The 12,500-nt window shown below is 50.0% G+C and overlaps 1 protein-coding gene across 1 annotated transcript in view; it reads left to right on the forward strand.

Annotated features, from left to right (window-relative positions):
• The window catches only part of LOC135115652 (adhesion G protein-coupled receptor A3-like), a 46,579-nt gene that overhangs the window by 33,813 nt on the left and 266 nt on the right, over nucleotides 1–12,500 (forward strand). Inside the window, exons 7-13 of the mRNA XM_064032574.1 lie at nucleotides 2,275–2,438; nucleotides 3,807–4,059; nucleotides 4,600–4,736; nucleotides 5,092–5,625; nucleotides 5,994–6,234; nucleotides 6,834–7,976; nucleotides 8,282–12,500. The exon at nucleotides 8,282–12,500 is cut by the window's right edge and continues 266 nt beyond it. Coding sequence (XP_063888644.1) covers nucleotides 2,275–2,438; nucleotides 3,807–4,059; nucleotides 4,600–4,736; nucleotides 5,092–5,625; nucleotides 5,994–6,234; nucleotides 6,834–7,976; nucleotides 8,282–10,862 — 5,053 coding nt within the window. The 3' untranslated portion in view covers nucleotides 10,863–12,500. The remainder of the gene's footprint in view (nucleotides 1–2,274; nucleotides 2,439–3,806; nucleotides 4,060–4,599; nucleotides 4,737–5,091; nucleotides 5,626–5,993; nucleotides 6,235–6,833; nucleotides 7,977–8,281) is intronic.

The following is a 12,500-nucleotide window of genomic DNA, read 5'->3' on the forward strand; positions in this document are numbered from 1 at the left end:
AGTGATGACAATGGACCTTTTTTTTAATGATTATGAGCAGAAGGGGTGCCGTAGAGAGAGAGAGAGAGAGAGAGAGAGAGAGAGAGAGAGAGAAGAGCGTCTATTATTGATTCCTTCACACCATTTACAATTTTCCGCTACGTCAGTTTTCTCTCCCTCATTTTCTCTCTCTCTCTCTCTCTCTCTCTCTCTCTCTCTCTCTCTCTCTCTCTCTCTCTCTCTCTCTCTCTCTCTCTCTCTCTGTCGTAATCTTCTATTCTTCACTACTTTGTTCTATTATTCCTTCAACATTTCAGAGAGAGAGAGAGAGAGAGAGAGAGAGAGAGAGAGAGAGAGAGAGAGAGAGAGAGAGAGAGAGAGAGAGAGAGAGAGGTGTAAATTTTTTGTGTGAGAAAGACAATTGCTGGTGCTACAGGGGGGCGTAGGAGAGAGAGAGAGAGAGAGAGAGAGAGAGAGAGAGAGAGAGAGAGAGAGAGAGAGAGAGAGAGAGAGAGAGAGCCAATCAAGTGCCTTTGTTGGCCTTGTGTAATTAGTGCATCATTCTGGTGAAAAATTCTCTCTCTCTCTCTCTCTCTCTCTCTCTCTCTCTCTCTGAGTGGGAAAATGAGAGGGATGATGGTAGAGAGAGAGAGAGAGAGAGAGAGAGAGAGAGAGAGAGAGAGAGAGAGAGAGAGAGAGAGAGAGAGAGAGAGAGAGAGACTTTACCTGCTCGCATTTGGACACTAATTACAAGGCTTCGATCCTCAGGTAATTCTCTCTCTATCTCTCTCTCTCTCTCTCTCTCTCTCTCTCTCTCTCTCTCTCTCTCTCTCTCTCTCTCTCTCTCGCGCCCTTATCTCCTAAACTTTTATCTTTACCATTCTCTCTCTCTCTCTCTCTCTCTCTCTCTCTCTCTCTCTCTCTCTCTCTCTCTCTCTCTCTCTCTCTCTCTCTCTCTCTCGTTTGTTGACGTCCTAAGTCAGCTTTACGTCACTTTTTTTCCACCAATCAGCGGTTCTCTCTTCCTCTCCTTGATTGTGTTGGCCAATCAGAACTCTTCTTGGGCGCAACGGGAACCAATCAGCGGTCTGCATTTGTAAGGCCTTGTGTGTGTGTGTGTGTGTGTGTGAGAGAGAGAGAGAGAGAGAGAGAGAGAGAGAGAGAGAGAGAGAGAGAGAGAGAGAGTTAACATACGTCATTTATTTTTATTTAATTAAATTTTTTATTTGTTTGTTTTTCTCTTGTTTATTTTTTCTCTTTATTTTTTCGTTTTTTTTTATTTTTTATATTTTTACAAACTAAATCTCTCTCTCTCTCTCTCTCTCTCTCTCTCTCTCTCTCTCTCTCTCTCTCTCTCTCTCTCTCTCTCTCTCTCTCTCTCTCTCTCTCTCTCTCTCTCTCTCTCTCTCTCTCTCTCTCTCTCTCAATTTTCTTTTCCTCCTTCGATCTCATCCATGAAAAAATGATCCAGTTCTTTATTATTTTCTTTTTTTCTTCCCTTTTTTTTTTTTTTTTACTTTCATCCATTTGAGTTCACCCATGTAATCTGCCAAAGTCATCCGTTTATCCAGATGTCTTCCTTCCAGTCTGTAATGTTATCTGGCCATCCATCAGTCTCAATTAATCATCTTATCTATTTTTTCATCCACTTGTCTCTTGAATTTATCCTGTCATTCATTTTTCTCAGTCATCCATTCATTCATCCACCTGATGTTATCCAGTCATCCAGTCATCCATCTGTCTCATAAATTCATCCGTTCATCCATCTGTCTCTTATCCATTAATCCATCTCTCTCAGGTCACCCAGCCACCCATTTGTCTCTTGTAGTCATCTAGTCATCCAGTCATCCAGTTTCCCATGTCTTTTAGTCACCCAGCCACCCAGTCACCCACCACTTACCCACAGTAACCTTATTATCTAAATCACACTTTATTTCTTCCATTTCCTTCATCCTTGTATCCCCGACTGCTGTACATAAGAGGTCCCTAGGTTGCGACAGGGTTTCACTCCTACACCGAATTGTAAACTGGCCTTTCAGCGTAGGTCGTAACCAGCCTGGATCAGCACCTGCAGTATGCCCCTCACCTGTGCCAGTGCTATAGTACTGTAACATCATAATCCCGGACATGACATAGCTACCGTACCTTTAAAAAAACACATAACAAAGATAGAGTAAACTGATTAGTTACCCCCCAAAAATTGACCTAAGATTAAACCATAACAAACATATGACTCCCTGTATCCATCCAATAACCACCAAGTCCTGCCATGAAATTACCCATAATCCCCCACAGTGACCTTGCACAAACCCTGCTGGTGTGCGACTGTGGGCTGACGTGGCTGGCGGAGGCTGTGGCGCGGAGAGAGGTGCGAGTCCACAGCGCTTCCAAATGCTTCAGTCCCCGGGCACTCAACAACACCCAGATCAAGAAGCTTAAACCAGACCAGCTCCGGTGCCGTGAGTGTCTAGGAGGGGATTGAGGAGGCCCTGAGCATCTTTGTGTGTGTGTTTGTGTGTGTGGTGGTGCTGCACAAAAGGCTTGGTAATGAAATGGGGTTATTAAATAATGCAATTGATTCTGTGTTGTGGTGAGTGCAGTGGAAAGCATTTGATGGTGACCAGGATGGGGAGTATTGATGGTTGAAGTTGTAATATGCAGTCACTGTGTTGCATCGGTAAACTGTCATGCCTGGAGGTACCACAATGTGATCTGTGTACCATCATTTCTCCTAAGATAAACTTCCCAACTAACAATTTTAAGCTGCTGGGTGTTGGTGGGAAAGTACATGGCTGGCTGTGGTGTGCTTAAGCTCCTGGAGTGTAGTATGGTGGTGCATGACTGTCCCTCTCTACCAGGGGCTGATAGGGCTGAGAGTGTGAATCATGTGTGTGTGTGAGTGTGTGGTGCCTTGTCTGGATTGCTCTGTGTGGGACTGCTGGCTTGGTATATGGACAATTAGATAGATAGAACACTCCACCTACAAGATTACTTACCCTGTGATCAGTTAGATTAGCTTAGGTTAGAATAGGTTGGAGAAATCTAGCATTAGGGAGGATTGTTTTAGGTTAATATTTCCAAGGAGGAATCTTCATTGTTGGAAGTTACATGGAAGAGGTTGCAGCATAATGTATTGTAACTGTTTGCAAGAATTAAGGTTACATTGTGGCAAGAAATTAGAGATCTGTTATCCAAGGGATGGTATACAGATAGACAGATTAATAGACAGATATTTTATTAACCACAAGTAACGTGAAGCTGATGCAAATCGTCCCTGTTGGTAACAGTGAGATGACACAGCTGGCACTTGCTTCATTTGTGAGCATTGCAACAGTTTATCGTTGTGAAACTCTGCCTGTTAAAGAGGATGGCATTGAAAGAGATGCAGGACACTGAGAATGCGCACACACACACACACACACACACACACACACACACACACACACACACACACACACACACACACACACACACACACACACACACACACACACACACACACACACACACACACACACACACACACACACACACACACACACACACACACACACACCTCCCTCAGATGACCCAGGGGCCGTCAACAGTGAAGTCGAAGGCAGGACCAGACAGCTACTACCAGACACACATTATTACAATCATCCCTCCTCCCTCAGATGTCCCAGGGCTGTCAATAAAAGAACAGACCAGGCCTTACTCTATCCTTCCTCACTCAGATAGCTCAGAACTGTTAATAGTGGAGCTAGAGCCAAGATCAGAGCACCACACCTAACCCCTACCCTTCCAGCCATTACCAGACACACCTTATGATACCCTTCCTTCCTCAGATGGCCCAGGGCAGTCAGTAGTGGAGCTGGAGCCGGTGTTGGACCAGGTGGTGTTTGCCGGGGACTCCCTTCGCCTGCGGTGTCGTGTGACCAGTGCACAGGAGAGCCATCAGGTGTGGTGGGCCAAGGGTGAAACACATCTCCTGCCACGCCAGCCCCTCGCCACACAACCACACTTCTGCTACCGTTACCGGCTACCTCGATCAGCACCAGCAGAGAGGTGGAGCTGTGGTCAGGAACACCTACCTGCCTGAAGCTATTGAGAGGTGAGGCTAGCTGAGGTTTGGGTGGGTTTGGATAGGTTAGATTTGGTTTTGTTGTGGTTTGTTTTGGTTAGGTTAGGTTTGGTGAGGTTTGGTTAGGTTTGGTTTGGGTTGGGTGTGGTGTGGTTGGATTAGGTTAGGTTAGGTTTTGTTTTGGTTGTAGTGGGTTAGGTTATATTAGATTAAGTTAGGGTTGGTAAGGTTACATTAAACTAACTTAGGTTTGGTTTAGTTGGCTAGTTTAAGTTTCATTAAATTAGATTCAGTTTGTTTAGGTTAGGTTTAGTTTGCTTTAATTTGGTTAGGACAGGTTATACAACTCAAAAAAGAAGGAAAAAACATCTAAATTCTACAACTTCCACCACTATCATCATCCTGCTGCCTTTCAGTTTGGTTGCATCACATTTAGGTTAGGTTTGCCTTAAATTGGTTTCGGTTAATTTAGGTTCTACAACTTGAAAATAACAAAAAGTCACATTAACCACAATTCTACAACTTCTGCCACCATCATCACTGCTGCCCTTCCTCAGCCTGGTGGAAATAGACGAGCTGAACGGCACACACAGCGGGGACTGGTCATGTCTGGTGCAGGGACAGAAGGGGAACCACACCCGCACTGTCAGCATCTACGTCATTGCCCACGACACCAAGTACTGCCCCATGAATGGTGAGAAGGGGCAAGGGGAGGCAGGCTGAGGGGAAGAAGGAAAATCTGTTTTTGGGGAGTTATTGTGTCAAAAATATGAAGAGCTGTAACAGTTAGCTAATGCCACTCTCTCCTGAGCTGTGTGTACTTGGATATTCACAGGGTGTTGATATATAAAGGTAAAAGGGAAGGAGGAAAGAATAAAAACTGTACAATAATACCTACCCTACGCATTTTTAACTTAACATCACAACACTACATCATTATAATGTTGCCTTTTCTCCTTCATTCTTTCTTCCTTAACCTGATATAACACCACCACACATCATTCACTCCTCACTCAGTCTTGTAACCTCATCCCACTCCCTCCTCACAGCCACGAGTGACAACCGCGGCTCTTACGTGTGGCCGAGGACGGTGGCCGGCGTGCGGGTGGAGCTCGCCTGCGCCGGCCTGGTCCCACCCCACCAGCGCGGTGCACAAAAATTCACTTCCAAGACAGCCAGCACCACCATCTCAATCAGCACTGGGAAGCACCACCGCACGCCTGCCAACACCGCCTCAGCCCTGCGCTCCCTCCAGTGGCACATGGCAGAGCACACCTGCTCTGAGGATGGGGAGTGGGAGGCGCTGAACACTGCTAGGTGCCCATTTGTCTCTGAAACGACGAAGATACTGGAGCAGTTTGCCTTGACAAATGTGGTGGCCAGCAAGACGAGTTTGGTTGACAGCGCTCGGTCACTGAGAAACTTCACAAGGGAGGGGAAGAACCTGCAAGACCCCATGGATGTTGTGTTCCTGGCTAAGACAGTGGAGCAGTACACGGACCTCCTCACCACGCTCTCCGGCCCCAAGGAGACGGCCAACACTCTCATCAACATCATCAGCGCCTCCATGTCGGCCACCAAGGGTCAGTGAAGGGATGGGAGGCAAGGAGGGGGTCTGGCTGCAAGTGGGCAATGTTGGAGTGTTCTTCTGATGGTTTTCTTTAATTGTTCACTAGTAAAGGATATTTTTTGTATGTATTATTTACTCTCAGACATATTAACTCGATGCACAAAAGCTAACAAGACATTCATCCCTTTCCCTCTCATGCATTTATACACAGACATTCTCTTTTCACCTTTTCACCTTTTTCACCCTCATCACCATCCTCTCCCACATCACCACCACTCTCCCAGACAACCCCAACAAAACCCTAGCATTCATATCAGTCACCTCTACTTTACCCTTCATCTCCTGTTTTCACCCCTGTCACCACCTCTCCCTTTCCAACAGAGCTCCTGGCCAAAGCAGAAGCGCTTGACAGATCTTGTGGCCGGCTGGTGGGGTGTCTGTGGGATGTGGCCACTCACTTCCCCACCCTCCCCCATGCCATGGCCCCCCACTTGGAGATGCACCAGTCCTCATATCACCCCCACACCTTCTCTGGTCTCACCTGCACCTGGTTCCGACGCAGTGCTCATTCCACAGAACGCCACTTTAGATGCAACACCAATGATTACTCCAAGATGTATAGGTGTGTGTGTGTGTGTGTTTGTGTAATGTTTTTTTTTATTTTAGTATCTGGTTTTACTGTTTTAACATCTATTGTGGAGTGTAAATGTGTTCACTCTTCAGTAATTTTGTTTGTGGGTTTTTATAATTTGTTTTAAGTACGTAACATGTGGTCAGTGCATTAAAGTAAACTAATGTGTGTTTGTGTGTGTGTGTGTGTTTTCTGTCCCCATGTCTATATTTGTGTGGTTTTTCTTTCAGGTTATGTAACTAATCTCCTTTGCTTTACCATTTCTTCCTTCAGTGTGTATTCATCTTTCTTTCCTCATTTTCTTTGGATAATTAGTATAGTTTCTGATGATTGGTTGTGGCAGTAATGGCTATAGTCGTAATGTTAGTAATAGCAGTAATGATAATAGCAGATAGGAAAGGGAACATCCTTGACTGCAGCAATAGTAGCAGCAGTAGTAAGATGAGAAAAAGCAAAAAAAAGATGAGCAGCTGCAGTAAGCATGGAGTTAGAAACAAGTGTCTTCAACCCACCATGGCAGAGAAAGCAGGAACAATTAACATGCTCACAGACACAACCACCAGGCACTCACTACTCTGCTTCACCCACAGCACTGACGACAAGATCCTGGACGCACAGATTCAGGTCCCCTCCAGCCTCTTCTCCCACGGCCAACCCTTCCACCAGTTCTCCACCACCACCACCTCCCCTGCCAACACCTCCGATGACGACCCAGCTCCCTCCCGCATCCCACAGACCCCGGTGCAGCTCCAGTTCTTTGTCTACAGCACAGCCAAGCTGTTTCCCCACACTGGGTCCCACGGTGATGGCCTGGAGTCCTGGGAGGTGACAAGCCCAGTCATTGGGGGACGAGTGAGCACTGGGGGAGTGGCGGCTGATGGGAGTGAAGGGAGTGGTGGTGTGGAGGACACTGGGGTGCTGCGAGTGGAGGACAGCGTGTACATAACCCTGCGTTCGGCCATCTACAGCTACAGCATCATGCCAGTGTGGTGGCGCGTCAATGCCTCTGCCAATGGCCGGGGGGAGTGGTCCAGCGAGGGCTGCAAGATCGTCAAGATGCACAACTCGCTGGTGGTGTTCCGCTGCGACCGCCTGGCTCACTTCGGCCTGCTGCAGGACATGGCTGCACGTCACCGGGGCCGGGGCGGGGCCAAGGAAGGGGCGGCATTCAGGCCCAGTGCCCCAGGGGTGTATGTGGGCAGTGCAGTGTGTGCTGCCTTCCTCATGGCCTCCATTGCCACCTGGGCTGCTCACCACAGCCGCATCGCCACCGCCAGCAAGAACAAGCACTCCCTGCTGAACACCTGGGTGGCATTGCTGCTGCTGGTGGCATTGTTCACGGCCGGGGCACACCAGACACACCATCGGCCGCTGTGCCAGGGCGTGGGGGTGGCGCTGCACTACCTCACCACCTGTGTGCTGCTCTGGACCACTGTCACTGTCACCAATCTGTACAAGAAAGTAGCCAAGGCCCTGCGACCCCCCCCACCTCCTGATGAGGTGCCCCCGGATGTCCCGCTGCCCCCCAAGCCCATGCTGCGCTTCTATCTGGTGGGCTGGGGGATCGCTCTCATCCTGTGTGGCATCTCGGCTGCCGTCAACCTGCACCAGTATGCCGGCTATCACTTCTGCTTCCTGGCATGGGGACCCAGCCTAGGGGCCTTTGTGGCACCCACCGCTGCCCTCACACTCATCCTGGCCACCTTCTTCCTCCTCACACACTGCTCACTCAGGTAAGTTTCCTCTAGTTTTTCTTTCCTTATTCTGTCCTCTTAGTGACTAGTACCTATAGACTCTTTGTTTTCTTCATTTTGCCCTCATCTGTTCTTCTTATTTATAGTATCTTAAGAAAGCACTGTATGAATTTATTTGGTCTTGGAAACTACTGTGTCTTGGGGTCTATAATAGTGATTTTAAGTAAAGCTGTACTTTTTGTTACTCAAACATCTTCCCTTCTTGACAAGTATTCAGCCTTGCTTGCCTTCAATAGTGCTTGTGTCAGTGCCAGTGCCTGTATCACTGTTGGGCCTCCCATCAGGTCGCTGCGTGCTGCCTACCCTGCCACAGCCGCTGCCACAGCAGAGACTACAGAACTGGAACTGCTGGATGCCGCCTCACCTGCAACAGAGGTGGCGGGGCCCGGGGCAGTGGCGGAGGAGGTGAGCCTGGCCTCGCGAGACACGGCAGCCAGCGTGACGGACGGCCAGCACAGTCCACTAACGCAGCTACGTGCCCATGCTGTCACCCTGCTTCTGTTTGGCCTGACGTGGACAGCAGCGGCCATCACCACGGCGGCTCCCTTCCAGGAGATCATCCCGCACCACACGGCCATCTTCAGTGCCATCTACGCCATGTGTGCCAGCAGCCTGGGCATCTTCATCTTTGTGTTCTTCTGTCTGAGTCGTGGGGATGTATGGGAGGCATGGCGGAGCTGCTCCTGGGGCGGCCTGCTGCCGCGGCGGGGCAGGAAGGAGGAGGAGGAGGTGCGTCTCACCTTAGCGCCGGCCAACAACACCACCATGGCCACCCAGAACAACCAGAGCGGTGTACGGCCCGGGGATGGCCGTGGGCCACGGGACGCACCCTCCACACATAGCCTGGAGTCCTCCCACACACACAACACCAACAAGTCCTCGTCGGTGTCACAGAGCATCCTGACGTCCACCAAGGGGGATGGAGTGGTGGTGGCCAAGACTGCCAACAACCTGCAGTTGCTGAGCCTGGGCGCCATGACCAATGACCTGCACTATGCCCCGGAGCTGTTCTACAACCCCAAGCAGGCGGGTGTGGCCAAGCGGTTCTTTCAGAAGCAGCGCCTGCGCCAGATGGTGAAGCAGAACAACCTGGAGGTGAACCGCGCTGACAGTGACTGCAACTCCACTGTGTACCGGCCCAAGATGTCCCGTGCATTGAACTGTGATGCCAACACCCACCGTGGCTTTGACCCTGCCTGCCTCGGGGCATCCAGCAAGGTGAACAACACCAACATCCACGTGGACGGCGTGTTCCCCTACCTGGGTGGTGAGATGCAGCCTGGCGGCAGCAAGCAGGCCAGCAAGGACCCCACACCGGAGGTGCTTTGCGTGCTGGGCCCCACCCCGGACCTCTACCCGGCAGGGCGGGGCACCGAGGGGGAGCGAGGCTGGGCCACCATACCCCGCAAGCCCCGAGCCTTCATGGAGGAGCCCCTCAGCCCCCTACGGCGGGGTGGCTCCTTCCCCAGCATCACTGAGGAGGGGCGCCCTGCCTCCCGTGCCCCCAGCCAGACCTCCACCCTGGACCAGCCACCATACCCCCTCCCCGACCCCTTGCCCCAGCAACACCCTCGCCTCTACAGCTTCCCTCCCCCTGGTGCTGCCCCCCACTACCACCACCACCATCACCTCCAGGGTGCTGAGGATGAGCCTCCAACTCGCAAGGCCCGGGGCACCTTTACCCCCGAGCAGGGTGAGCGGCCCGACCCCGGGGCAGACGGCTCCCGTGCCGGCCGTCCCCACCGCTACCGGGCGGGGCGGGAGAGGCCTCGGCCAGGCAGAAATAGGCGGCGGCAGCTGCGGGTGCGGGGCGGAAGTGCAGGTGGGTCAGTAGTGGGGGCTGGAGAGGGGCGGGAGGACTGGACGGATGACAACACGCCGCCTGTCATTATCAACTTGTCGCCGGGGGATGCAGGGCGCTCCTCGGGGTCTGACAAGGACGCTGTCGCCCACCAGTTCATGCCCTTCCCTGTCCTTCCCCGCAACGTGACACCCCCTGGGGCCCCGCTGGGCATACTGGACCAGCGGCCGCACCCCCAGGACCCCTCCAGCCTCATGTGTGTGGACCTGACCTGGCCACATGTCATGGGCTCGCTGGGTGCCGACCACCCGGGGCGCAGCAGACCAGAGCCTGCAGCCTGCCAGTGCCTGCACGGCTTCCCTCCAGGACTGGAGGGCCCCACGGGACTGGGGGTGTGTTGTGAGGGAGAGGATGGTGGTGCAGCCAGCTGGGACAGTGAGGGGGGTGAGGGGTACTGGTGTGCCGGGGGCGGGGAGCAGCGGGCCAGCGCGTGTGAGGTGAGCGGCTGTGACGCCTCCAGCCTGTGTGGCGGTGGCCTGTCCGGCAGCAGCAGCAGCAGTGGCAGCAGCGGTGGCAGTTGTGGGGAAGGGGGTGGTGCTGTCAGTGAGGGAGGCAGCGTTGACCCAGCGGTTGGCACCAGTCCCCGGGGCAGCGTCAACATCTCTGACTCTCCCTATGACTCCCCCCTGCACCGCCTCCACCAGAACACCCCTGACAGTGGCTCACTTGACTCGGGGCTCCTCAGCTCCCCTGGCAGGCCCCCTCCGCCTGAAGGGGCACAGCAGGGAACTCTGCTAGGGGAGACCACCACCAGCGCTGAGTCCCTGAACTTACCACAAGACCCCCCCTCCCCATCCTCCCCGGCTTGCTACCTCACCAACAGCTCAGCGGAGACAGTGCTGCGGCGCGACGACCCGGGCCAGGACAGTGACGAGGGCACGGGGACAGGGCAGGAGGCGGGGCAGGAGGTGGGGAAGGGGACAGGGATGGGGACTTGTTCTGGGGAGAGGCAGGCAGAGACAGAGGAACCAGAAGCAAATCCTAAGAGGGAAACTTGTGTGTAGCAACCTCACCCTGGTCCCTGCCCTGCCCTGCCCTGCCCTGTGCCATATCCAGACCAGTCTCATCACCCACCCTGATATTTATTGCCATACTGACATATTACCCACAACACAACACAACACAACACATTTTATGAAACACAAAAAAATAATCACAATGATGAAATGAAATGGGATTAAAAAAGTGAAATGAAATGAAACTTGCCCCGAAAACCCTTCAGAATGTAAATAAATATAAATATATATTATATCTATATGAGAAAATAAATAAAACTTCATTTGAATATTATTATTAGTTATGTAAACGACAAAAAATAATAAATAATAGTAATAATAATAATACAATAATAATAATAATAATAACTACCAAATTTCTATATTATGAGCAAGAACACATTTTACTGTTTTGTCATTTTTACTATTATAACCCCCTCCCCCCTTCCCATTCCCCATCACCTCTACCCCTTCCCTTCCCCATCCATCACCCATATCCCTCCCCTTTACCTGCCTCCCATATCCCAGTTCCTCTACCTTGTACCCTTCCCTCCCCCTTCCTATTATCCTTCCTCATCCCCCTATCCAGTTTTCTGTTATCCCCTTCCTTCCCTGTTTCTCATTCCTTTTCTCCTCCATTTATACTTTTCCCCATTTTCTTTCACACTTCCATTTATCTTTCTACGTTTTTCTTTTATCTCTCCTCTCCTCGACTTTCCTGTTATTTCTATCTTCATTCCACACTCCGTTCCTTCTTTTCCTCTAATGCCTCTCTGTTTATTATCATTCCGTTTTTCTTTTCATTCTTAGCGCCCAGTTTTCTTCCCATCCTCCCCTCTCCTCTTCCCTTTATCATCCCTTTATTATTAATTATTATTATTATTATTATCCACTGTTATCCTTGTCTTTCGTCTCCCACTCCCACCCCCTGTTCCTCCCAGTTCTCTCTCCCACATCAGTCTGTTATTCTGTAGACCCTCCCGTGTCGTAAGAAGCATTTAAAAAAACACCAGTATTTATACATATAAATATATATATATATTACATGTAGATATGACATTCTTTTGAAATCCATTTTTTTTTTCGTATGTGCATTTTTAAATATTTTTTGAGTATTTTTTTTTCTTGAGTGTTAAGTGCAAGATGTATTACTACTGCTGCTACTACTACTACTACTACTACTACTACTACTACTACTACTACTACTTATTTTCACTTTATTTTTATTTATTTATTTTTTTGTGGTTATAATGTATGAGGGTTTAACTCTCTCTCTCTCTCTCTCTCTCTCTCTCTCTCTCTCTCTCTCTCTCTCTCTCTCTCTCTCTCTCTCTCTCTCTCTCTCTCTCTCTCTCTCTCTCTCTCTCTCTCTCTCTCTCTCTCTCTCCATGAGTTTGATGTTTTCCTTCGTTCCTTCATATATTTCTTTTTTCCTTTTTCCTTCTTCATATTCGTTTTTTTCTTCTTCCTTCCATCTTTCTTAGCCTTTTTTTTATATTAATTTTCCTTCCATATTCCTTTCCTTCGACTGCAATAGGAAACACTAGGGCATTATGAGTACCTATTTTTTTTTCCTATAGATATTTTAGAAACCCAAAGCTTGTAAACTATATTATATTTGCTCCCCTTCCCCATTTAACTAATACA

This window comes from Scylla paramamosain, chromosome 29 (genome assembly GCF_035594125.1).
Source record: "Scylla paramamosain isolate STU-SP2022 chromosome 29, ASM3559412v1, whole genome shotgun sequence".
Lineage (NCBI taxonomy): Eukaryota > Metazoa > Arthropoda > Malacostraca > Decapoda > Portunidae > Scylla > Scylla paramamosain.